Source organism: Schistocerca gregaria, chromosome 4 (assembly GCF_023897955.1).
Source record: "Schistocerca gregaria isolate iqSchGreg1 chromosome 4, iqSchGreg1.2, whole genome shotgun sequence".
NCBI classification, from domain to species: domain Eukaryota; kingdom Metazoa; phylum Arthropoda; class Insecta; order Orthoptera; family Acrididae; genus Schistocerca; species Schistocerca gregaria.
The window spans coordinates 202930858-202956675 of NC_064923.1; the positions used below are offsets into that span (position 1 = coordinate 202930858).

Consider the following 25818-nt stretch of genomic DNA (forward strand, 5'->3'; position numbering starts at 1 on the left):
TGAAATTAATGTTCAAGATTTGTATTATGTTTCAAATTAACAATGTCAGTTTATTGACAAGAACTATTAATAAATAGGTTCACTCATACGATCTCATTCAAAGAAGCTCTTTAATTAGATGTCTAAGTAGAATTCCAGCTAGCATCAGAGATGTTAGATAATATCCTGTCACTTTCGGTAAGTTAGTTATTTCTATTTCATATCCGCAAACTGTCATTAATTATGGTCAATAGTTGCGTGAAGTTAAAGTTTCCCACTATCACAATTCAAAGTCCGAATCCGGATAAAATTCTCAATTCAGTAAAGCGTTTAAATATTCACACGAATTGACATTAAAGCCACAGCGATTACTATTCACCTTCCAGTTTATCTAATCTGAAAAAGGTTCAAATTAAAGTCTTGAATTGACAATCCTCAAAAACAATCTCGTTACGATCTATTCTTGATCCTCGTTTAATAAAGTCCCAATTGTTGTTCTCTAAAGCTGTACGTCCTAAATAACTTCCGAACTAGAACATAGACTGGAGTATCGTAATTACAACGTATGGCTATTTATACTTTAATAAACACTATCTTTGGTGACCCAGACGTACGTTCTATGATTATAATATTGATTTTCTTACGTATTGGAATAACTAATATTTTAATATTTTCTACTGTTTTTCCCCCTTCCCATGTTTTTAAAATTTATAATTAAATTTTCATTTTCTTTTCTTTTGCTTTCTATACTGTAATTAGTACTTGTGGAGGGACTCGGGTCATTTTGTGAAATATTTTAAGGACATGGGAGCTAATTTGGGAGCTATTTCTGTTTTTTCAACATCGAGAGGCGCTGTAGGTGTTACACCCTATAGGTCTGCATCTTCTAATAGTCAAGGCTGCGACCAATTGGAAGCGACGGCGTGGGGCAACGATGTCCACCCACAGCCGTCAGGCTGCAGTCTCGTAGTAGAAGTCTTCAGATAGGCTTCAAGTAGCACATCACCATTCGCCAGCAGCGCCCTAACCTGGTGAAGTTTTGATTCCGTCTGGGTCGGAATGAACAGACATACCAATGACGAGCTCTCCGGAACAGGGGTATTTCAAGCTACAGGGTCTTTCAAAAATGACCGGTATATTTGAAACGGCAATACAAACTAAACGAGGAGCGATAGAAATACACCGTTTGTTGCAATATGTTGGGACAACAGTACATTTTCAGGCAGACAAACTTTCGAAATTACAGTAGTTACAATTGTCAACAACAGTTGACGCTGCGGTCTGGGAAACTCTATAGTACGATAGTTTCCACATATCCACCATGCGTAGCAATAATATGGCGTAGTCTCTGAATGAAATTACCCGAAACCTTTGACAACGTGTCTGGCGGAATGGCTTCACATGCAGATGAGATGTACTGCTTCAGCTGTTCAATTGTTTCTGGATTCTGGCGGTACACCTGGTCTTTCAAGTGTCCCCACAGGAAGAAGTCACAGGGGTTCATGTCTGGCGAATATGGAGGCCAATCCACGCCGCCTCCTGTATGTTTCGGATAGCCCAAAGCAATCACACGATCATCGAAATATTCATTCAGGAAATTAAAGACGTCAGCCCTGCGATGTGGCCGGGCACCACCTTGCATAAACCACGAGGTGTTCGCAGTGTCATCTAAGGCAGTTTGTACCGCCACAAATTCACGAAGAATGTCCAGATAGCGTGATGCAGTAATTGTTTCGGATCTGAAAAATGGGCCAATGATTCCGTTGGAAGAAATGGCGGCCCAGACCAGTACTTTTTGAGGATGCAGGGACGATGGGACTGCAACATGGGGCTTTTCGGTACCCCATATGCGCCAGTTCTGTTTATTGACTAAGCCGTCCAGGTAAAAATAAGCTTCGTCAGTAAACCAAATAGTGCCCACATGCATATCGCCGTCATCAATCCTGTGCACTATATCGTTAGCGAATGTCTCTCGTGCAGCAATGGTAGCGGCGCTGAGGGGTTGCCGCGTTTGAATTTTGTGTGGATAGAGGTGTAAACTCTGACGCATGAGACGATACGTGGACGTTGGCGTCATTTGGACCGCAGCTGCAACACGGCGAACGGAAACCCGAGGCCGCTGTTGGATCTCCTGCTGCACTAGCTGCGCATTGCCCTCTGTGGTTGCCGTACGCTGTCGCCCTACCTTTCCATCATGTTCATCCGTCACGTTCCCAGTCCGTTGAAATTTTTCAAACAGATCCTTTATTGTATCGCTTTTCGGTCCTTTGGTTACATTAAACCTCCATTGTAAACTTCGTCTTGTTGCAACAACACTGTGTTCTAGGCGGTGGAATTCCAGCACCAGAAAAATCCTCTGTTCCAAGGAATAAACCATGTTGTCCACAGCACACTTGCACGTTGTGAACAGCACACGCTTACAGCAGAAAGACGACGTACAGAATGGCGCACCCACAGACTGCGTTGTCTTCTATATCTTTCACATCACTTGCAGCGCCATCTGTTGTTGAAAATTGTAACTACTGTAATTTCGAAAGTTTGTCCGCCTGAAAATGTACTGTTGTCCCAAGCATATTGCAACAAACGGTGTATTTCTATCGCTCCTCGTCTAGTTTTTATTGCTGTTTCAAATATACCGGGCATTTTTGAAACACCCTGTAGATCTCGCGTCATTGTAGCAGGTTACGCAGCCACTTGCTCTCATTTAAACAGAGGTGTCAGTGACGCTTTCCTCACCGTGGTGTCTCAAGTATGAGCGGTTTCTCATGCCTCTTCATTTGGCAATAGTACTGGCATGCTTCGGAGTGGCTGAGACTGGATATTGTGTGTTACTGCTCCGTGTTGTAGAATTCGGGTGCCGTCATTCTGCACTGTTTGTGCCCCTTGCTATGACTCGTTGTGTAGCAGTGAGCTACAGGCGCTGCCCTGCTTTTGCAACACTGGCACTTTTTGCGTACTATATTGCGGTCTTAGTTGGACTTGGTTCTTCATTTGTGTTGAGTACTAGCTACGAAAATTTATTAGTGTACCCAGAAATAGAATTGCTCTGCAACAGACAGGATATTCTTGCACTTCTCCTTACTTTTCTGACCTTAAACAATTCTTTATTCTCTTATCTACTACTCTCCATCACCGTCGCCCATGCTCTGTTTATTCTGTCATCTTCCGTGCAGCAAAGTTTCCTTACATCTTACATCCGACCGGAAGGTCATGTCCCCTGCGAACCTCAACGCTGACATGTGTTCCACTTGAACTTCTATTTCTGCTCCCAAATGTTCTTTTGTTTGGTTTATTGTTTCATCGATGTACAAATTGAAGAGTGGTGCCGATTAGCAGCAGCTGTGCCTTACAGCTCACTTAATATAAACTTGTCTTCCTTACTTTTTCCATCACTAATCTTAGGGTTTTGTGGACGTCGTAGGTTATTATTGTCTGTAATTTAGTGTCATCTAAGCGTCGTGGAGATCTTATTCCATATTATATTGTCTAAGGTTTTCTCTAGGTCAACTGATACTTTTTCAGTCTGCCTTACCTTATCATTGCAATGGTAGAACTGTTTCAAGTAACTTTTGTCCAGCATATTGACAGTTTTTCTTTCTACTATTTTATTCCGATAAGCAGTTAAAAAGCATGACTTGTCAGATTTATCACCCCACAGTTTCGTAACTATCGCCGGCCGGTGTGGCAGTGCGGTTCTAGGCGCTTCAGTTTGGAACCGCGTGACCGCTACGGTCGCAGGTTCGAATCCTGCCTCGGGCATAGATGTGTGTGATGTCCTTAGGTTAGTTAGGTTTAAGTAGTTCTATGTTCTAGGGGACTGATGACCACAGATGTTAAGTCCCATAGTGCTCAGAGCCATTTGAACCACTTTTTTCGTAAATATCGACCCATTTCTTCTTTGGTAAAATTGTGATTTTTCTGGCTATCCGATGGTAAACCGCCTTTTTCATAGATTTTGATCCCACTCGAGTAGCCCTCTACTTCCTAAATCATCTACGCGTTTCAACAACACCAACGGTATGTCATGTATTCCTGTCGACTTGTTTGAGCGTAAGCCACTGAGTACCGTGTCAAATTCAGACAGCATTAGTTGAATGCCAACACTGAGGTGACAAAAGTGATGGATACATCCCAATATCGTGTCTGGTCTGCTTTTTACTGGCGTATTGCAGCAGCTCGCGGTGGTATGGGCTCAACAAGTCGTTGGAAGTCCCCTGTAGAAATATTGAGCCATGCTGTCTCTATAGCCGTCCATAACTCCGAAAGCACTGCCATTGCAGGACTTTGTGCACGATCTGACCTCTCGATTATATCGCATAAATGTTCGATGGGATTCATGTTGGACGATCTGCATGGCAAAATCATTCGCTCTAACTGTCCAGAATGTTCTTCAAACAATCGCGAATAGTTGTTGCCCAGTAACATGGCACATTATCTTTTATAAAAACTCCATCGTTGTTTCGGAACATGGTCGCAAGTTGTTTCCAGGTAGCCGAGCATAACCATTTCCAGTCAATGATTGTTTCAGTTGGACCAAAGGATAGAGTCCATTCCACGTAAACACAACCCACACCATTATGGAGCTACCACCAGCTTGGACAGTGCCTTATTGACAACGTGGATCCATGGTTTCGCGGGGTCTGCGCCACACTCTTACCAACTGAAATCGGAACTCATCTCACCTGGCCACGATTTTCCAATCGTCTATAGTCCAACCGATATGGTTACCAGCCCATGAGAGGCGCTGCAGGCTATGTCGTGCTGTTACAAAAGGCCCTCGCATCGGTCATTTGCTGCCGCAGCCCAGTAACGCCAAATTTCGGCGCACTGTCCAAACGGATAAGTTCGTCGTTCATCCCACATTGACTTATGCCGTTATTTGGCGCATTGTTTCTTGTCAGTTACCACCGACAAACCACGCAGACGCCGCTGCTCTCCATCGTTTAGTGAAGGCTGTCGGCTACTGCGTTGCTTGTGGTGAACAGATGATGCCTGAAATTTGGTATCATTGGCACACTTTTGACATTGTGGATCTCAGAATGTTGAATTCCCTAACGATTTTCGAAACAGAATTTCCCATGCGCCTAGCTATAACTACCATTCCTCATTCAAAGACTGTTAATTCCCGTCATGCGGTCACAATCACGTCGGAAGTCTTTTCACACGAATCACCTCAGTGCAAATGATAGCTCCGCCAATGCACTGACCTCTTATAACTTGTGTACGCGATACTACCACCATCTGCGTATGTGCATATCGCTATCCCATGACTTGTCACCTGAGTATATATTCCCTCTACATCAGGTTTCTCTTCTTCCATTTTCACACTTCGTGATAGTTCCTCTTCATCGCATATGCTGTCGATGTAGTCCAGCCATCGGTCTGTGTTGAGTACAAGTTTTTCATCTGCTCCTTGTAGTTTAAGACTGATTTAGTAACCTTGGCGAAAAGCAAATGCATAATCGGGCTTAGTGATGATACGTTATTGCTGCATCTGAAGCAATAGTTCATTGGGATATAACCGAAAGTAAGAAACTGTCTTTCTAGAGTACAACACTATTGGCGACAAAGCAGATGTCACGATGACAAAAGTTGCTCAGCTGGGTTTCAGAATCGTTCCTTATCTTGACTTAGCCACCACCAAAATGAAGTGTTTTAAATATACTTCTCTACTGGGATTAAGAAGATGAAATTCTCAAGACCATTTACAAAAGTGTCGAATGACACACTAATGTAGTGCTGTGGAGAGACACTCGGGATTCGTATCCGGAACGACGGCCGTTCGAATTCCATCCTCTTTTATGTTATCCATGGTTCCCTACACCATTTATATCAATTACCGTAATGGTTCCACCTAGCTAGGTGGCAAAGTGTTTAGCATACTCGACTCGCACTTGGGAAGACGTAGGTTGAAATGCGCGTCGGACCATCCTGATTTTAGTTTTCTTTAATTTCGCTAAATCGCTCCACGCAGATGCCGGGATGGTTCCTTTGAAAGGCTATGGCCGAGTTTCTTCTCCATCCTTGACAATCCGAGTTTGTGCTCCGTGCCTAATGAACTCGATGTCGACGGACGTTAAACCCCATCTTTTTTCCTAGTGGTTCCTTCGCAAGGGGCAAATTTGATTTCCTTCTACCCCCGCTTGCGTTCCATCTCTGATTTCCTCGTTATCGACAGGGCTTTAAATTAATATTCTATACCAACATCTTCACTTTATTAATACACTCTAAGACAAAAATGCACCATGAAGGAATTACCGAAATGGGAAGGAAATCGGTAAATGTGGTGTACGAGGTGAGACAATAAAGTAATGAGCCTGATTTTCTTTGCAAGATGTGGCAACCCTGCAGGCTTGCGTAGGCACAATATCTTTGACGTTGGTCTGTAAGCTGCTTCTAGTCCAAGCGGCACATCGATGCAACTGCTTAGTCGTGAGTTGTGTTATAATAAGTGAACACATATTTGTGTCTCTCGTCATGGAAATGGAACTGCATAATATTGTGCAACGGTATGGCATTTCTTTTTGCGTTAAGTTGGGTGAAAACGCGGCGACAACTTATGGTAAGCTTCAGAAGGCTTTTGGAGATGAGGTTACGTCAGGAGCTCAAGTTTTACATTGGCATAAAATGTTTAGTGAAGGCAGAACGAATGTTGAAGATGAATACCTCGGTGGACGACTATCAACCTCTTTGATTCCGAGGGAATTGTTCATAAAGAGTGGGTGCCTCCTGGCCAAACAGTTAACCAATATTACTAAAAGGAAATTTTAGAAGGACTTCGTAAAAGAGTTGTTCATGTCCATGCCAACATTGCTGATAATTGGATTTTGCATCACGATAATACGCCATCCGATGCTGCTCCGTCAGTACAGCAATTTTTAATCTTAAAACAAATTTCAGTACTACCACAGCCACCTTATTCACCAAATATCGCTCCATGCGACTTTTTTTTATTTCAAAGAGTCAAAACGCTGGTCAAGGCATACCATTTCCAACAACACGAGATGTCCAAAAAGCTGTGACGAGGGTCTTGGTGGATATTACAGAAGATGAGTTCCAGAAATGTTACCATCAATGGCAGAGGAGCTGGAAAAAGTGTGTGCAATCAGAAGGGAACTACTTTGAAGGAGACAACACTAAACTTGACTAATACAGTAAGCAATATATTTTTCACATCAGTCTCATTACTTTATTGTCGCTCCTCGTACATGAACAGAAAAACAAGTAATTACAGTTTCCGAACAATTAGATGATTTATTCAAAAAAAGTGCTTCACTGATTGACCAGGTCTACCTCTGGCCTTATGCAGCAGTTATTCGGTTTGGCATTGATTGTTAGAGTTACTGGGTGTCTTTCTGAGGGACTTTGTGCAAAATTCTGTCCAACTGGCGCGGTAGATAGTAAAAATCTCGAAATGGTTGGAGGGCACTGGCCAAAATTCTCTAGACGCGCTCAGTGGGTGAGAGATTTGGCCACCTTGCTGGTCAAGGTAAGTTTTGGGAAGCACGATGAAAATCAGTAAAAGCTCTCTAAGCTGAATAGAGCGTCTCCAGACACGTCTTCGGCCTGGAATCTTATTGACTGGAGTACAGTTCTCTTGGGTTACGAGTTCCGCTTAAAACTGAACCCTGACGACCAGCGAAAACGTGTCTCGACGCACTCCTGGCAACGGTGGGATACCATACTGGCCGACAATGAAGAGTGATAGTCTGGGGTGCCATTCTATTTCATAACAGACCAGACCCTATTGGTTGTCATGCGCGACACCTTTACAGCACAGTGCGCTTACATGTCTGCGAGACTTTGTGCTGGTCGTTTTCGTGCTTGCCAAACCCTACCTTGGGCAGCAAGGTCCCTGGATCCCTCCTCAATTCAGAGCGTTTGGAGCATTGTGGCTAGAGCCGTCCAACACCGCCGCACCTTAACATATCCTCCCCTGTTCTTCACTGTTGGTACTAGAGATAATGGCAGGTAAACCCAAATCCTTCCATCCGATTGCCACAGGGTACAGCGTGATCCAGTTCTCATTTTTGAGTACGTCACTACATGATGTCTGCCTGACCGTGGTTTAGCTGTGGTCGTTCCTTCGCGTTTCCACTTCACACTCCCATCATCAATATCCGACTTGGGTTGAACCGTGTCTGATGGTTTTGTTACTCGGGTGACATCCAATTACTAGTTCACGTTCGAAATCACTGAGACCACATGACAGTCGCATTCTGCTGTTACTGCTTCTTTCCTGCCAACAGAATACTTCCTGCTATCGTTTATACTGGCGGAAGAAGGATTGGGGTTTAACGTCCCGTCGACAGCGCGGTGTTAGAGAAGGAGCACAAGCTCGGATTAGGAAACTATGGGGTAGGAAATCAGCCACGCACTTTTCAAAGGAACCACTCGCAGGTTGCCTGGAATAATTTAGGAGAATCACGGAAAACCTAAATGAGGTTGGTCGGACGAGGATTTGAACCGAATGCGAGTCCAGTGTGCTTGCCACTGCGCCACCTTGCTCGTTCTTCTTTTCGGGCTGGTCTGCCTCTCACGGCACCTAGTGATCAGTTCCATAGGTCAATTACTTAGGGCTGTCGGGATACTTTGGATCAGGTGTATGCTAACAGACTTATTGGCAACAGCGACGGGTACTAACCTTCCCACGGAGGACAGAGCGGCATGAAATGCGCGGGCTCCTTGAGTGTGAGCAGGGCGATGTCGTAGTCGTTCCCTGCCGAAGAGTAGCGCTCGTGAACGTCCGCGCGGGCCACGTCGTAGATCCTCCTCGTGTTCTGGTTGACGCACTGGTTCGACATCCCCAGCGCGACCTTATACTTCTTGTCGTTGGGAACACCTTCCAGTCTGCAACGAGAGATTTTAGCCCAAACACTGAGTTAATGGATCTACAAACAACACCTGATGTATTTGAGTAACTTTTGTTGGAAAATGAGGATATAATCACATATTTCCTTATCAAGTCGCTTTGAGTTATGTAAATAGCCAAACGTGACGTCATGAGAATGCCGTAAGCTGGAGTTACTTTGACCCTCTGCAGGTAACTTTAGCCCACTAACAGGAAAAGGGTTTAAATTTTTTTCTCGCTAAAATTACATAAGCAGCATTGCGTAAACAAGGCAGCATGCATTTACAATGTGTGAATAATGGACAGAAGGCTGTGAGATCCATGAAATAATATCGTGTTGACAGCACTGGACTCAACGTTGATCATGAATATTTTGACAGCTATTACATCCCAATAACTTCTCCCTGTATGTTTTACATCAGTTAAGCTAAAAATACAGTGGGTGTAGTCTTGCCATGTGTCAGTATTAGGCAAGGGAGGGAAACTAACAATTGTGTGAACTTCAGTTTAGGCAATACATTTAACACATGTGTATAATGGTGAACATTTTTGCAAAATATTGTACTACTTTAGCCCGGGTGAAAGTAACCCTAATAAGAAGATGTAGTGGTGACAATGATGATTCTGAAAGTTTCTCTGATGTGTAAGTTGATGTCCAGAATGACAAAATATTGAAAGATAAATTAGTAACTTGGTAATAGGATATAGTTTTATATAACAAAGAAGAATATTCTGGAATTGCGACTGTGGTGATTGATGAGGGAGCCAAAGTCAACTGAAGAACTGCAGAAGAAAGAGGAAACTACTTTATCCTTGCCACGATTTAATAAGAATTATCAGTCCAACACGACTAACAAAACACGGATATTTTCAAGTACTGGAGCTCCAGTAATTTGTTTAATGAGGCTCATATACGTACTATATAATATTCTTAAGTATCATATATTCTATTTCGCATGTTGTTACTATAATGTAATATGTAATTTGAAAATTAGTCAGTTGATGAAATATACTACATTTCTATATTTACCGTGTCACTTCCTGAATAAAGTTTATATTTCCTGTCCTTGCATTCAAAATTGAGTATTTTATTTGTTCCTCATGCTCTTCAATGTCTACACTAAAAATATTCGTTTACTTTGTCCCAACATAACATTATCACTGTTTCGTGAAGAAATGACTGCGTAGGTCAAAGTAGCCCCGAATGTGGGTAACAATGCTCCACTTTTCTATGGCGCCACAGCAACATAAGTGATGTATTTTGTTTTGTATCTTTTTTAATTGGCAGTACAATTCTTTTACAATACTACCGGCGTATTTGAGATTTTATCTCCGACACCATCTTCTCCTTTCTTGCCATTACAAGAAGCACAGACAAAAAATGGACCAAAGTAATCCTGGTTTACAGCATACATAAAAAAAAAAATCACGGTGAATTAGGAGGACGTCGACTGAGGTATTTGTAATTTCCATCGACCTAAATAGAAACTGCAGTGAACGTTTGTCCTCTACGCGACAGTAAGTGACTTTTGACAAGAGACGCGGCGGGTGATAAGGCAGCCCGATAACTCCACGAACGCCAAGCAATTAGCTTAGTTTGCAGAACTAACTAGCGGCAGGCCGAAATGAGGACAGCCTGGGGCCGGCCGCTGTGGCCGAGCGATTCTAGGCGCTTCAGTCCGGAGCCGCATTGCTGCTACGGTCACGGGTTCGTATCCTGCCTCGGACATGGATGTGCGTGATGGTCTTAGGTCAGTTAGGTTTAAGTAGTTCTAAGACTAGGGCACTGATGACCTCAGGCGTTAAGCCACACAGTGCTTAGAGCTATTTGAACCACTTGACAGTCGGGGAAACATATCTCACGGAACATGTTTTAGTTCCAGTGATTCTAAATGGACGTAGAATTTACTTCAGCTGTAGATGAGACACCATTGGTGGATGACCCATCGATTCGCGTGGAAGCAGATGGCAGTGCCTTGTTTACCGCAACTTAGACCTGAATTATGCCAAAGAGGAGGAGAGGGGTGTAATGCTTACCGTAGTGTGCTCATGAAATCTTCAGAATGATTACAGTTATAACAGTTTTCATGTTAATGAAGAGCGCTGAGTGGACTGTTAAGTAACATTTCATTCGGTTTGAGCTGATTTTCTGTAATAAACATTGTCCCAGCATAGTAACTAACTTTTGTAGCTGAAAAAAAGCTCTAAATTTAATACTGGACTCACATACATTTTCTCGTGTCCTTGTTCACGTTGTAAAATCTCTCTATTTAGTATTTCACTATGTATTTTGTACATTTCTACCTTAAAAAATAATTAGTCCTTGAAATTTTGATTTGTTTCTGTGAATGCTCTAAGCTTCACCATGTCTCTTACTACAGAATGCTCCACTATATCTGTTGTATCATGTTTATCCATAACTTATTTTAATAAGTACGTACCAGAACATAAAAAACATACTTTATCTTGAAAATGTGCAATTCTTCTACTACAATATCTCAATGAAAATTATATCCTAAAGTATAGAGCAATAATAAAGAAACAAGGTGGCTATTGTTAAAATGATTGCTTCGGGGACTATGCAGCAGTCAGTGGAAAATACGTCAGCCTGACATAAAGATTTCAATCAGAGAATAAAGAGAAAACGAGTAAATATTATGAAACTGATCAATTTATCGGTTTGGGAGACCGAAAAGATTCTGATCTTGGGATTAAGTAAAACGAAGGGGAACAGAATCGAAATAATAAAACAGAGTGGATTACAGACTGAGTTTTCTAAAATATACTCCTGGAAATGGAAAAAAGAAAACATTGACACCGGTGTGTCAGACCCACCATACTTGCTCCGGACACTGCGAGAGGGCTGTACAAGCAATGATCACACGCACGTCACAGCGGACACACCAGGAACCGCGGTGTTGGCCGTCGAATGGCGCTAGCTGTGCAGCATTTGTGCACCGCCGCCGTCAGTGTCAGCCAGTTTGCCGTGGCATACGGAGCTCCATCGCAGTCTTTAACACTGGTAGCATGCCGCGACAGCGTGGACGTGAACCGTATGTGCAGTTGACGGACTTTGAGCGAGGGCGTATAGTGGGCATGCGGGATGCCGGGTGGACGTACCGCCGAATTGCTCAACACGTGGGGCGTGAGGTCTCCACAGTACATCGATGTTGTCGCCAGTGGTCGGCGGAAGGTGCACGTGCCCGTCGACCTGGGACCGGACCGCAGCGACGCACGGATGCACGCCAAGACCGTAGGATCCCACGCAGTGCCGTAGGGGACCGCACCGCCACTTCCCAGCAAATTAGGGACACTGTTGCTCCTGGGGTATCGGCGAGGACCATTCGCAACCGCGTCCATGAAGCTGGGCTACGGTCCCGCACACCGTTAGGCCGTCTTCCGCTCACGCCCCCACATTGTGCAGCCCGCCTCCAGTGGTGTCGCGACAGGCGTGAATGGAGGGACGAATGGAGACGTGTCGTCTTCAGCGATGAGAGTCGCTTCTGCCTTGGTGCCAATGATGGTCTCATGCTTGTTTGGCGCCGTGCAGGTGACCGCCACAATCAGGACTGCATACGACCGAGGCACACAGGGCCAACACCCGGCATCATGGTGTGGGGAGCGATCTCCTACACTGGCCGTACACCTCTGGTGATCGTCGAGGGGACATTGAATAGTGTACGGTACATCCAAACCGTCATCGAACCCATCGTTGTACCATTCCTAGACCGGCAAGGGAACTCGCTGTTCCAACAGGACAATGCACGTCCGCATGTATCCCGTGCCACCCAACGTGCTCTAGAAGGTGTAAGTCAACTACCCTGGCCAGCAAGATCTCCGGATCTGTCCCCCATAGAGCATGTTTGGGACAATATGAAGCGTCGTCTCACGCGGTCTGCACGTCCAGCACGAACGCTGGTCCAACTGAGGCGCCAGGTGGAAATGGCATGGCAAGCCGTTCCACAGGACTACATCCAGCATCTCTACGATCGTCTCCATGGGAGAATAGCAGCCTGCATTGCTGCGAAAGGTGGATATACACGTACTAGTGCCGACATTGTGCATGCTCTGTTCCCTCTGACTATGTGCCTGTGGTTCTGTCAGTGTGATTATGTGATGTATCTGACCCCAGGAATGTGTCAATAAAGTTTCCCCTTCCTGGGAAAATGAATTCACGGTGTTCTTATTTCAATTTCCAGGTGTGTATATAGTAAAGGCTTATTCACAGTGAACAAGACATGAACTGACACTGATTCCTCTGGTATGGAAATAAGAGAAAGAAACAACGCAGAGTGAGGTCCTTAATTAAATTTGTGTAGAAAAACAACAGTTATGTCAAGTAAGTGGATACTCAGTAAAGCACAGAATACAACTGCGATAATAAAACCGCTACACTTATTTTATATACTCTCATCTTTTGAGGAACGGGAAACAGTGAGAGGAAAAACCATTCTGGTAGTTCCACGTCTTGTTGAGAAAGTAACTTCAGAAGTGATAAAAACATCTCAAAAGGGCTAAAATCAATATGTGAAGAGCAGGGCATCGAAAATGGCAAGTGTAGACTGAATATATATTGTATGTGGACGACAGAGATGAATACGAAAACTTAAATAGAGACTGTCTAATCGAATGAGAACGTTGCATAAGCTGTCTGGGATAGGCACTGTACCAAAACAGTTTTTCATCAATTAAGACCTCAAGGAATCAAAGTGAAATGCAAGAGAAATGTGTGTCTGTAAGAAAAAAAATTATTAAGTACTTGTATTCAGCCGCAAAGCAGAGTTGAAACGGAGGGCTTGCAAGTAGAGTAACACAAGACAAGATTTAAAAAAATAGTTGTACTGCATAATTAGGGACAGAAGAACGGATAACGCGTCTCCAAAAAACAGAATTTCCTTGATGAGCTGACTCGAGGCGAGGAGCTACTACTACAAGGATTTAAAATCAGATTCGACATGATGCTGAACCGCAAATAGATTGATGAATTGCACGTCGATGATACTGAGAGTATAGATGCAGATACTACGATCTAGCTGGAGGTGGAGGTAAGAGTAAGTAAACTGAAAAACAAGGTACATAGGCAAGCTAAATCTAGTGTTCAGTCGACCAAAGAACTTTAAGAGATTGGTCAGCAATGGCTTTACTAACTGCTCGACAGAGTATGAGACATTACTTTTCACATAGCGATTGAATGCAGGGAATCATTATGATGCTATTTAAAAAGGTTATGGGAAAAAGTACACCGACTAAAGAAACGAACTTGGCTGCTACGTGAGCTGAAAATCTAGCAGTTAGTCCTTAACGGCAGAAAGGGAAACCTGTTAAGCCAATACTCGAGGAGGAACTGCATGGCCTTAGACTACTTAAGTCAACTATTTACCCGGTTTTGCAACAAGAACGCTTTTTGCGAAATACTACGAAAAACATATTTATTCTATCTCTATGAAAGTCTATAACGCATACTATCATCTCTTAGGCATACATGGAAATGCTTTATACTTCATAAAGGATCTCAGCACAATACAGCAAAAGTTCAAAGGTTGTATGTATCCCCAACAAGGAGATTTTCAAACTCCAGACCGATGCACGTACCATTAACTACGTCCGTTTTATTGAATCCATCTTATGTAATAGCCTATTCCTTGTCACTGTTAACAATACCCAATTCCCGTAAATTCCATTCCGCAGCAGGTGTGCATCGAGGCTCCATCTTCTCTCCTCTCCTACATTTCCCCTACACTGCCGACATTCCCTAACCTCCTCTGTTAGTCTACCTCCTACGCTATACTAATGACTCAGTTTACCTCACCCTCTATCCTACACTCCAGAAATCAAAACGATTTCTCCAACTCCTCTTCAATTAGTTTCCCTCGTGGTGCAGACAGTGGCTCCTCAAGTTCATTCCTTCCAAAACACATACAAGAAATATAAGACAAACCATCCTCAGCTTTGAACTCCATGATTTTTCCCTCGTCAGTTACAGCTATCCTATCCAGCTAACCATTACACTAAAATTTTTTGGACAAACCTACGTCTGAAACTAAGATCGACCCTTAATGGGTCAAAACTACCAACAGCCCAAAAATGGGCAGATTGTACCCGTCCACTACACTCCGATCCTACAAAACCTTAATTTGACCCATAGTCTCCCATGCATACGATGTATGGATGTCCGCCCCTACAAAGTTTCATCAGTCTTTCCAAAGCCTTGAATGTCAAGCACTCTGACTTAACTTTGTGTGGCTGTTTACCCTCCGCCATGCCGATCATCTACCGCCTCACCAAAAGCCAACACTTCTTCATCCACTTTGATTACCTCCGCATTTCTACGCCAAGACTAAACGAGACCCCAATAACCCCATTATTTCCCCTCTCATCACTAAACCTGGTATGCTGCCGTACCTTTAAAAAGACATCCCACCATCTCTACCCCTACACACACTCCATATCCTGTCCCAACCTGGCGTCGCCCGAATCCCTCTCCCAGACAATGAAATCTGATCTGATATTTATCCATTCAACCAACCATAACTGTTCCCCACCTTTCCTACTGCACATTAGGGTGTCCCCCCCTCCTGCCTCTTCCCTTTCTATCTGTCCCTATCCCTTCCTGTCCTGGTACCACAGCCCTCCCCCCCCCCCCCCCCCCCCCCCCGTCAAATTACTGATGCCTTCCCGCTCGTCGTCCCACTACTACCCAAACACACACTTTCATTTCCACTGATAATATCCAACGGCCTATACAGGAAGTCCCAGGAGGAATGGGGAATTTTCAGGGATATGACAGAAACGACCATTCAAAGCAAAAAAAGTCGAGTAAACATGGGATCTAACATGGGTACTTAAAAGCTATGAACATTGTTCAGTAGAACAGAAGTATTTCACATTAGCGAAGATGAACAAGTGCCCACGGATCTCAACCTGCGGATTTTAGAGACTATGTTTAGTAGAAATTTTGATTCGAATTCAAGGGTGAAGAGCGGGATGCTGTACTGCCGGCAGCCCACCCCTCGCCCATATGCGGAGAAGAGTATAAAATAACAATTAAAAACACGAAATACACCAGCAGACCCAGAAGGCCTCTGTAACCGTGGCTAAAACGCTGGATTCATTGGCGATAGTTATTTACAATATGACGTGGTAGCCTATCTTTAAATCTTTTATGTTAACAGCAGTGATGTTTGTTTTAATGAAAACGCGCTCTACCAGCACCACTCTGCTTCCGTAGCCCACTAAGTTTCATTCATCTTTTTGTATACTTACTTTAGAAATCAGGAAATTCTTTTGTATATTGTATTATTGGGTATTTCTTTTTTCAGCTAAATGCTTTTCTCGTATCAGCTATTCTTTAACACTTCGGTCTTAAAATACTGTGTAGAATTTTAAAGAGTTGTGTGATTCAGCTTCCGTAGCTGCCATTGTATTTTAGAAACAGCAAAAGAAGAGAGGTTCTAAATGAAAGTTGCGAGAATCGGGAATGTAAAATATCATCATCATAGTTCCGATGTCAGCAGAAAGTGTCTATATAGCTTCTGTTATGAGTACAGTGGTTGATGTTGAAAACTGAACAGTGTAGCACTAGCTTTTTACATTGATAAATAGCTTCTTCACAAGAATGTACAAACGAAAGAGTGGTATACACTAAGGATAAACAGTGTGATGTTGCAATATTGTTTACAGACTGACCTTGTATTCGGGAGAATGGAAACTCTAAGGCCACGGCCGACTGCTTGTCTGATTCTTGTCATATTAAAGTGCCTGTGTTCATGAAACATCTTTTTTAAACTGCATTTCCAGGAAAAAAAATAGTACTCCGTTTTAGATGTTTACAGTTAACTTAAAAATTTTTTTTTGTGCCCGTGCCTGTGGAGTACAGGAAATGGTTACAGTTACATGTCAGTAGTTGAAGAGGTTCTGAGGTACCAGGTATCGACCCATGCTGAAACACCCACATTAGTACGTGGTGTAGATTCCACGACCCACAGCTCAGGCGCTGACTCTGGCATCCTGTCAATCGTACAGGCGGCGAATACTGTCCTGGGATACGTTATTCCACGTCTGCTCGAGCTGTTCACATACTTAGGTAAGTGCTGTTGGTTGAAGAATCGCACGAGTCACTTTTCGTCTCAACATATACCACATGCGTTCGACTGGAGACAAGTCCGCAGATCATGCTGCCTAGGGAAGTTGCTGCACGTCTTGCACAGCTCGTTGAGTTTATCGGTCAGTGTGTTGGAGCATTATCCTGTTGGAAGAACACATCACCTTTCTGTTGCAAGAACGGCAAAAAAACGGGCTGGATAGCGTACACTCCAGAAACACCAAAGGTGAACAGAAGTTTTAGCTTATAGCACTCGTGGCCATAAGACTTAGCGTGGAGACAGTACGTCTCGGATAAATGCACTTTACGAGACAGCGCTCGCGAGGTCTTCGTCGCACGCGCAAACGACCGCCACTTACATGCAGGCAGAATCTACTTTCATTGCTGAAATCCAAGGTGAACCGTATCATCTTCCAAATAATCCTCTGGCGGCACTACTCGAACTATGCGCATCGCTGCTGTGGTGTGAGTGGCAGGCGGGCTAGAGGTGTGCCGGCCTTTGTGGCCGTGCGGTTCTAGGCGCTACAGTCTGGAACCGAGCGACCGCTAAGGTCGCACGTTGGAATCCTTCCTCAGGCATGGATGAGTGTGATATCCTTAGTTTAGTTAGGTTTAATTAGTTCTAAGTTCTAGGCGACTGATGACCTCAAAACTTAACTCGCATAGTGCTCAGAGCCATTTGCACCATTTGCTAGAGGAGTGCGTGTCCATAGTTCCACAGTTCCAACGGTTCGCGTTGACATGTGTGTACTCACAAGCCCTCTTATCCGTGCTGTGGTAGCTGTACCGTCTGCCACTGCTGTCGTTACAATACAATGATCATGGTGGGCGTCTGTTTTGCGTGAACGTCCAGAATTTCGTCTACGGGTTTGAGACCGCTGATACCTGCATCGCAGCACAACAGAGGCAGCACGTCCAACTTGTGTGGCAATTCGTCGAAATGACTATCCCGCCTCTCGGGAGGCTAGAATTTGACTCCTTTGAAACTAATCCATTTGGCTGCAGGAAGCGCGCTCGCCGCTGGTGCGTCTGTCTGATATGGTTGCGCCCCCGTCTCCCTTCTCGCTTTACATGTTTGCATCTCACTGAGCCTTTGCACTGTGAGCATTCCCTATTAAAGGGATGATACATATGGCGCACTAGTAAGTACGCTACCTTTTGGCGAACGAAGCTGAAAACATTACCAGTGCATCCACTATCCTCCAGACAGCATATGCCGTCATCGAATCGAAATCGACGTTGTCTTTCCAGGAGTACTAATTTTGTTGCGGCAGTGTGTAATAAACAAATATCTTTATAAAAATGATCCGCGGAACTCGGCCATGGCCGGATCAAAGCCCGTTTCTACATCTACATCATATACCCTGCAAGCCACCAGATGGTGTGTGGCGGAGGGTACCTCGAGTACCTCTGTCGGTTCTCCCTTCTATTCCAGTCGAGTATTGTTCGCGGAAAGAAAGATTGTCGGTATGCATCTGTGTGAGCGCTAATGATTTTATTCTCACGGTCTCTTCGCGAGATTTACGTAGGAGGGAGCAATACAGTGCTTGACTCCTCGGTGAAGGTATGTTCTCGAAACTTCAACAAAAGCCCGTACCAAGCTACTGAGCGTCTCACTTGCAGAGTCTTCCACTGGTGTTTATCTATCATCTCCGTAACGCTTTCGCTATTACTAAAGGATCCTGTAACGAAGCGCTCTGCTCTCCGTTGGATCTTCTCTCTCTCTCTCCTATCAACCCTATCTGGTACGGATCCCACACCGGTGAGCAGTATTCAAGCAGTGGGCGAACAAGTGTACTGTAACCTACTTCCTTTGTTTTCAGGCTGCATTTCCTCAGGATTCTTCCTGTGAACCTCAGTCTGGCAGCTGCTTTACCGACGATTAATTTTATTTGGTCATTCCATTTTAAATCACTCCTAATGCTTACTACCAGATAATTTATGGAATTAACTGCTTCCAGTTTCTGACCTGCTATATTGTAGCTAAATGATGAAGGATCTTTCATTCTATGTATTCGCAGCACATTACACTTGCCTACATTGAGATTCAATTGCCATTCTCTGCACCATGCGTCAATTCGTTGCAGATCCTCCTGCATTTCTGTACAGTTTTCCATAGTTACAACCTCTCGATATACTACAGCATCATCCGCAAAAAGCCTCAGTGAACTTGCGATGTTATCCACAAGGTCATTTATATACATTGTGAATAGCAATGGTCCTACAACACTCCCCTGCGGCACACCTGAAATCACTCTTACTTCCAAGACTTCTGTGGTGTCACCGCCAGACACCACACTTGCTAGGTGGTAGCCTTTAAATCGGCCGCGGTCCGTTAGTATACGTCGGACCCGCGTGTCGCCACTATCAGTGTTTGCACACCGAGCGCCGCCACACGACAGGTCTAGAGAGACTTCCTAGCACTCGCCCCATTGGACAGCCGACTTTGCTAGCGATGGTTCACTGACTTCTACTCTCTCATTTGCCGAGACGATAGTTAGCATAGCCTTCAGCTAAGTTATTTGCTACGACCTAGCAAGGCGCCAGTATCCGTACTATTGATATTGTGAATCATGTATCATAAAGAGCGACGTTCTCCATTAATTGATTAAAGTTAAGTATTCCACCAGCTACGTCCGTTTTTCTCAAGTCTAATTCCCTTGCCATGTTCCAGACCTCACGCCAGCCTGCGTGAGCTAAAACGCGTGCATTTCGGCCTCCTTAGTTATACGGGTTGGCTCTCCTGCCAACCACAACAACTTCTCTCCATTGAGAATGACATGCTGCGTTCTGTTATCTAGGCGATCTTCAATCCAATCACACAATTGACCTGATAGTTTATATGCTCTTATATTGTTCATTAAATGACTGTGGGGAACTGTATAAAAAGCCTTGCGGAAGTCAAGAAACACGGCATATACCTGTGAACCCGTGTCTATAGCCATCTGAGTCTCGTGGACGAATAGCGCGAGCTGGGTTTCACACGGTCGTATTTTTCGAAATGCATGCTGATTCCTACAGAGAGGATTTCTAGTCTCCAGAAAAGTCATTATGACCGAACATTATACGTGTTCCAAAATTCTACAACTGATCGACGTTAGAGATATAGCTCTATAGTTCTGCACGTCTCTTCTAGAGACCTATGGTGCCCCGCTGCAAGAATGGGGCAAGCTCCTTCGCGTACTATGTGTAAAATCGAACTGGGATCCCATCAGGTCCAGGTCGTTTAAGACAGGAGGAGCGTGATGAGTAACGGATGGTTATGGGCGATGGTACTTCGTAAGTCCCCTTGTTAGGTCTATGACGAAGGCCTCAACGGCAGCGAGCGTAGCAGGGAGGGGACTGATGCGGCGAAGCCGGGGGAAGGGGCCATCCTGTCCAGTCTAGGAAGGGGATTAAATCGAAAGTAGATGAGACTCAGAGGCTGTGGAGAAAGCGTATCATCTATAGCAAGTCATTTTTGAGAACATTTCTCATGGAGAACAGCTGTTTTTCTCTGTATTTGAAAATGAACATAAACAGTTTCGACCGCAAGAAATCTTTATTTTTCTGGTTACCGATTTTGGTCTGTTACTCCCCATCTCCAGATCTCATACTGAAACACGAACATACAGTGTGTTAAGAGGGATGGGTACCAATAGTAGAAACACATAAAATACGTCTTATATAATAAATAATAAAAGAAGAAACTATATCACCATTGCTTACCAACATATAATTTCTTCTTTTATTATTTGTTATATAAGATGTATTTTATATGTTACTACTGTTTATACACATTCCTCTTAATGCATTATAAGTTCATATTTCAATATGAGGTCTGAAGTTGGCTAGTAACTGACCGAAACAAAATTAAAGATTTCTTGTGGTCGAAACTGAGCAAAGAAACCTCTATCAAAACCCTGATAAATTAAGAGGCCTCGAGGTGGAAGCCACGTCACATTACTTAATCTACATATACATACATATTCCGCAAGCCGCTGTACGGTATCGACTGTGTGTACCCCTCGGTATGAGCCCTAATTTCTCGTATCTTATCTTCGTGGTGCTTCGTGAAGTTTATGTTGGCGGCTGTATGATCGTTCTGCAGTCAGCTTCATATGTCGGGTGTCTAAATTTTGTCTGATAAAGACTGGAAAAATATACCTTAGACATCCACAGTTTGCCGGCCGCGGTGGTCTAGCGGTTCTAGGCGCGCAGTCCGGAACCGCGCGACTGCTACGGTCGCAGGTTCGAATCCTGCCTCGGGCATGGATGTGTGTGATGTCCTTAGGTTAGTTAGGTTTAAGTAGTTCTAAGTTCTAGGGGACTGATGACCACAGTAGTTAAGTCCCATAGTGCTCAGAGCCATTTGAACATCCACAGTTTTTCGTTAACTTGACTTTTACTTCTTCTTCTTTCTCTTCTTCTAGGAACAGGCATTTGGCTAGATGACTGATAAATCACGGCAGTCAGACTTTTGTAATTTTTTATATTTGTGGTACGTAAAGTCAGAAAGCAAACACCAATCGGCCGAAACAGTTTGATATTTCTTTCAAAAATATCTGAGGAAATCGACTTTCAAGTTATCCAAGTGGCTTTAATATCCTAAATAAGGTAACTTTGCTCGACAGGCTGCGTGGCTGTGTTGTACCATGCTCGCTTACCATGTGGGTGGCCTCGATTTAATTCTCGGTTGTGGTACATTATTAAACAAAGGTGCATGTTAAGTGAGCATTTCCGTGAAGCGTAATATACATAATGTTGAAATAAATTTATTTTGTAATGATTTTTTAAATTTATACAATCCTTATAAACAATCATTTATAAAAGTTCGGTAATTAATAATTTATACACGCAATGCAAACTGGATTTTTTTGCAATTAATGAGAAAATGAGAAATAAGAAGATGTGTATTTTTCATAAAAATTGCAGAAATATGGTAGTTAGTATATATTTGATGAATTTTACATAAAATGGTGTAGGTATTCGAACAGAATGGAAGAAGAAATGAAAGAAATAATGATAAAAAAGAGACTCAAGGCAGTGATCCAACGTTTATCAATCTCGAACGCTACAGATTTTTTCCTATCATTTTACTATATTTTACCCTTCACAGGAATGCTCGTAGAATATGAACCTTTGTTAAAAAATTTGCGTCTGTCAGTTTTCGTTGACGGGAACCACGCATGGCAGGCCGGAATATTTTACCTCAGAGCCACACTGCCTGTAGAAAAATCGACTTCACTTTAGGGTATTAAAGACCCTCGGGAAACCTCAATGTCGATTTTCTCGAGAATTTTTGAGATTTTCATCCAATTGCTTTGGGTGATTGCTATTTGAGTTTTAAACTTGCACATTCCGTCAATATAAAAAAAGCTAGCTGAGTACCTGGCATTGCCCAGATGTGTTAATTCTAATGTTCTGTTAGTCCACCTCCTCCTTCGCCCTTTCTCTGTCCATCTCTCCCTTTACTCCCTCCTTGTCCATCTCCTCCTGCACCCTCTCTCTGACTATCTCCTCCATCATCCCCAGTGTCCATCTCCTCCTCCTCCATCTCTCTGTTCATCTGCTCCTGTCCGCCTCAGTCCATCTCCTCCTTTCTCCCCTCTGTCCATCTCATCCTACTCCTCTAATTCCGTATCTTTCTCCTCTTCTCTTTATCCACCTCCTTCGGTACCTCCTCTTTGTCCACCTACTTCTCCTCTACTCTCTCTCCATCCTCTCCTCACTCTCTCTATCCATCTCCTACTCCCACCTCCCCCTGTTCCTTTTCTTCTCTTTCCTTTCACTGTCCATCTCGACCTTTCCTCTGTCTCTTTGTCCACTTCCTCCTCTTCATCTACGTCTGCATCAGGCACATACATTCCGCAAGCCACCCTACTATACCGCTATTAATCGTTTCCTTTCCTGTTCCACTCGCAGACCATATCTTATCTTCGTATGTTGGCGGCAGTGGGATCGTTCTGTAGCAAGCTTGGAGTATCGTTTCTTCTAAATTTTCTCAACAATGTTCCTCGAAAAGGAAGTCGCCTTCCCTCCAGGGATTCCCATTTGAGTACCCGAAGCATCTCAAGCACGACACAACCAATGCTGCATGCGAACATAACGGGTTTGTTTCTCTTACTCATAAGCATTAACTTACATTTCTACAGATTTAGAGCTAGCTGCCATTCAATGCACAATATAGAAATTTTGTCTCTCGTCTTGTATCATCCTGCAGTCACTCTTTTTCGTACACCACAGCATCATCAAAAAGTTTCTCCAGATTTCTACTCGCCTTGTGTTCCAGATCGTTTACGTATACAGAAAATAATAGCAGTCCTGTCACACTTCCACGGGGCCCTCTTGACAATATCCTCGTCTCTGATAAACACTCGGAAAAAGTTTGGAAATTTGTGGTAATGTCTTATGGGACCAAACTGCTGAGGTCTTCGGTCCCTAAACCTACACACTACTTAATCTAACTTAAACTAACTTACGCTATAGACAACACACACACACCCATGCCAGAGGGAGGACTCGAACCTTCGACGTGGGGGAGGCGCACGGGCAGTGACAAGGCGCCCCAGACAGCGCGGCTACCCGCGCGGCGATAAACACTCGCCGTCGAGGACAACATACTGGGGTCTGTTACTTAACATGTATTCGAACCTCTCACATATCTATGAACCCATTCCGTATGTTTTTACCTTCGTTAACAGTCTGCAGTGGAGTACCGTGCCAAGTGCTTATCGGAAATCTAGAAATATAAATCTGCTTATTGTCCTTCATCCACAGTTCGCAGCATATCATGTGAAAAACGGCAGGCTTTCCTTCTTCTGCTAATTTCTTCCTCTCCCTCACTCTGTTCATCTCCTCTCTCCACTCTCTCTGCTTCTCTCTTTCTTCCCCTGTCTTTATCACAACTTCATTCCTTTCTCTGTCCATCTCCCGCTCTCTCCTGTCCAACACCTCCTTCTCCCTCGGTGTCTGTCCATTCCGTCCTCGTACTTTCTCTCTTCAAGTTATCACGTTCAACCCAGTTGGAGGCTGATTGTTCTTACCCCCACAGTGTCGATTTCCAGATCGTAACTACAATGTGTACCAAATTTGGTTGAAATAGTTCCAAGGCTTTGGAATGAGCTTTCCACTCGTGGCTTTGCCAGTTTACGCACGTGTCAAATATATTTCACATATGTTTAACGTATTTCACACATATTTGTACAGATACTTCATATCCAGTAAATTTGACCATGCAGTTTCATTTTCACACAACAATGTTTACGACATCGTATCTGTACACTGATATAATTTTGCAAGTACATGCGGCAGTTCTTCACGCATCTCAGTGCTTATGACGTCATATCTCCTGAACTATGAGTCTTACAACGATTTATTTTTCCAGGTATATTCAGCGGCTTGTATGAGTAGTGTTTGCGAAACGTATTGCGAATAGAGTTAGCAGTAAAGGAATAATAAATTAAAACGTTATACACGATGCCGCAGTTTTTAATCCATCTCGGTATTTGACGTCGTATCTCCTGAACTATAAGTCATACTATGATATATTTTTGTAGATACATTCATCTACATATGTTGATACTGTACGCAAAATATGTTGCGAATAGTGTTAGTGGCAAAGACGAAATAAATTAAAACGTCATGCATGGTGCTGCTGTTTTACAACACCTCCGTTTTATGACGTCACATCTTCTGATTTATGTGTCACACAATAATTTAATTTTGAGGTAATTCAACGTTATATATAACTACTGTATGCAAAATACGTTGCGAATATAGTCAGTATTAAAGAGGAGGTAAAATAAAAAGTCCTACTTCATGCTTCAGGTTCACTGCATGAAGAGCTAAAGTGCAGTAAGAGATAAACGTTTTACCTTTTCTCATTTTATGGGGCTTGTCAGCGGGAAGAAATTTCGTAAGGGTTTGAAATTATGTGTATAATTTGTTGCAAGTTATTAATTGTTCTTATTCCCAAATACTGGTTGGCTGAAGTACGCGTATTCACGCGTTATACGTTACACTGCTTTCTCACCTCAAGAAGCTGCCCCCCTCGCCCCCCCCCCCCCCCCAATCCCTTGATAGGTAGGTGGACCACACTGTGACTCTTAGCAGAGGGAGTACGAGATATGTGCAGGCAGTTTGAAATCAGTCTAGAGGTTTAGGAGGAGATGTGGAACTTAAAGGGTGGTCAGAGACAACCTCAAAATTTTGTAATGGTGTTGTACGGTAGGTTGTGCTGAGAAATAACTGTTAAGATACACTGCGATACACTGTCCTGTTTCAGAATTAATTATCAATGACGTTAGCAATCAAACGGTTGCGCGCACAAAATTATTGAGCCTGCCACACACGGTATCGCCAGATGTGTTCCCTGTTTTGTTTCCTAAAACCAAACAAGAGAGCGGTACAACGATTTTAGGTGAACGGAAGTTAAGACTGAACCCGAGCCAAAGGCTGTCTCGTAAACTGCCGTCTGCGCTATGAAAATAACTGACAGTACTTGTATCTGGCAGGCCGCTTGAATTTGCGCGCGCAAGAGCCCGGTAACTACCTTAAATGCTGATTAACTCTGATATAGCGCAGTGTATAGATTTTTTTTCTTAACAATAAGTCTTAGCACAGCCTTCCCTGCAACACCTGTAAAACCTTTTCAGACTCCTTCTGACCACCCTGTCTATGTACATCAATATTTACATTATACACTGAAAAGCCAAAGGAACTTGTGTAGACAAGCGTTTTCAAATACAGAGATACGCAAACAGGAAGAATACAGAGATGTGGCCGGTAACGCCTATACAAGTCAACTAGTGTCTGGCGCAGTTGTTAGACCGGTTATTGCTGCTGCAATGACAGTTTGTCAAGATTTAAGTGAGTTTGACCGTGGTGGGACATTGTTTTCCGAGGT

General features: G+C 43.6%; 1 protein-coding gene across 1 annotated transcript in view; it reads right to left on the reverse strand.

Moving 5' to 3' along the window:
- The window catches only part of LOC126267978 (serine protease 33-like), a 143389-nt gene that overhangs the window by 73887 nt on the left and 43684 nt on the right, over window positions 1–25818 (reverse strand). Inside the window, exon 3 of the mRNA XM_049973325.1 lies at window positions 8624–8829. Within this exon, the coding sequence (XP_049829282.1) occupies window positions 8624–8829 (206 nt within the window). The remainder of the gene's footprint in view (window positions 1–8623; window positions 8830–25818) is intronic.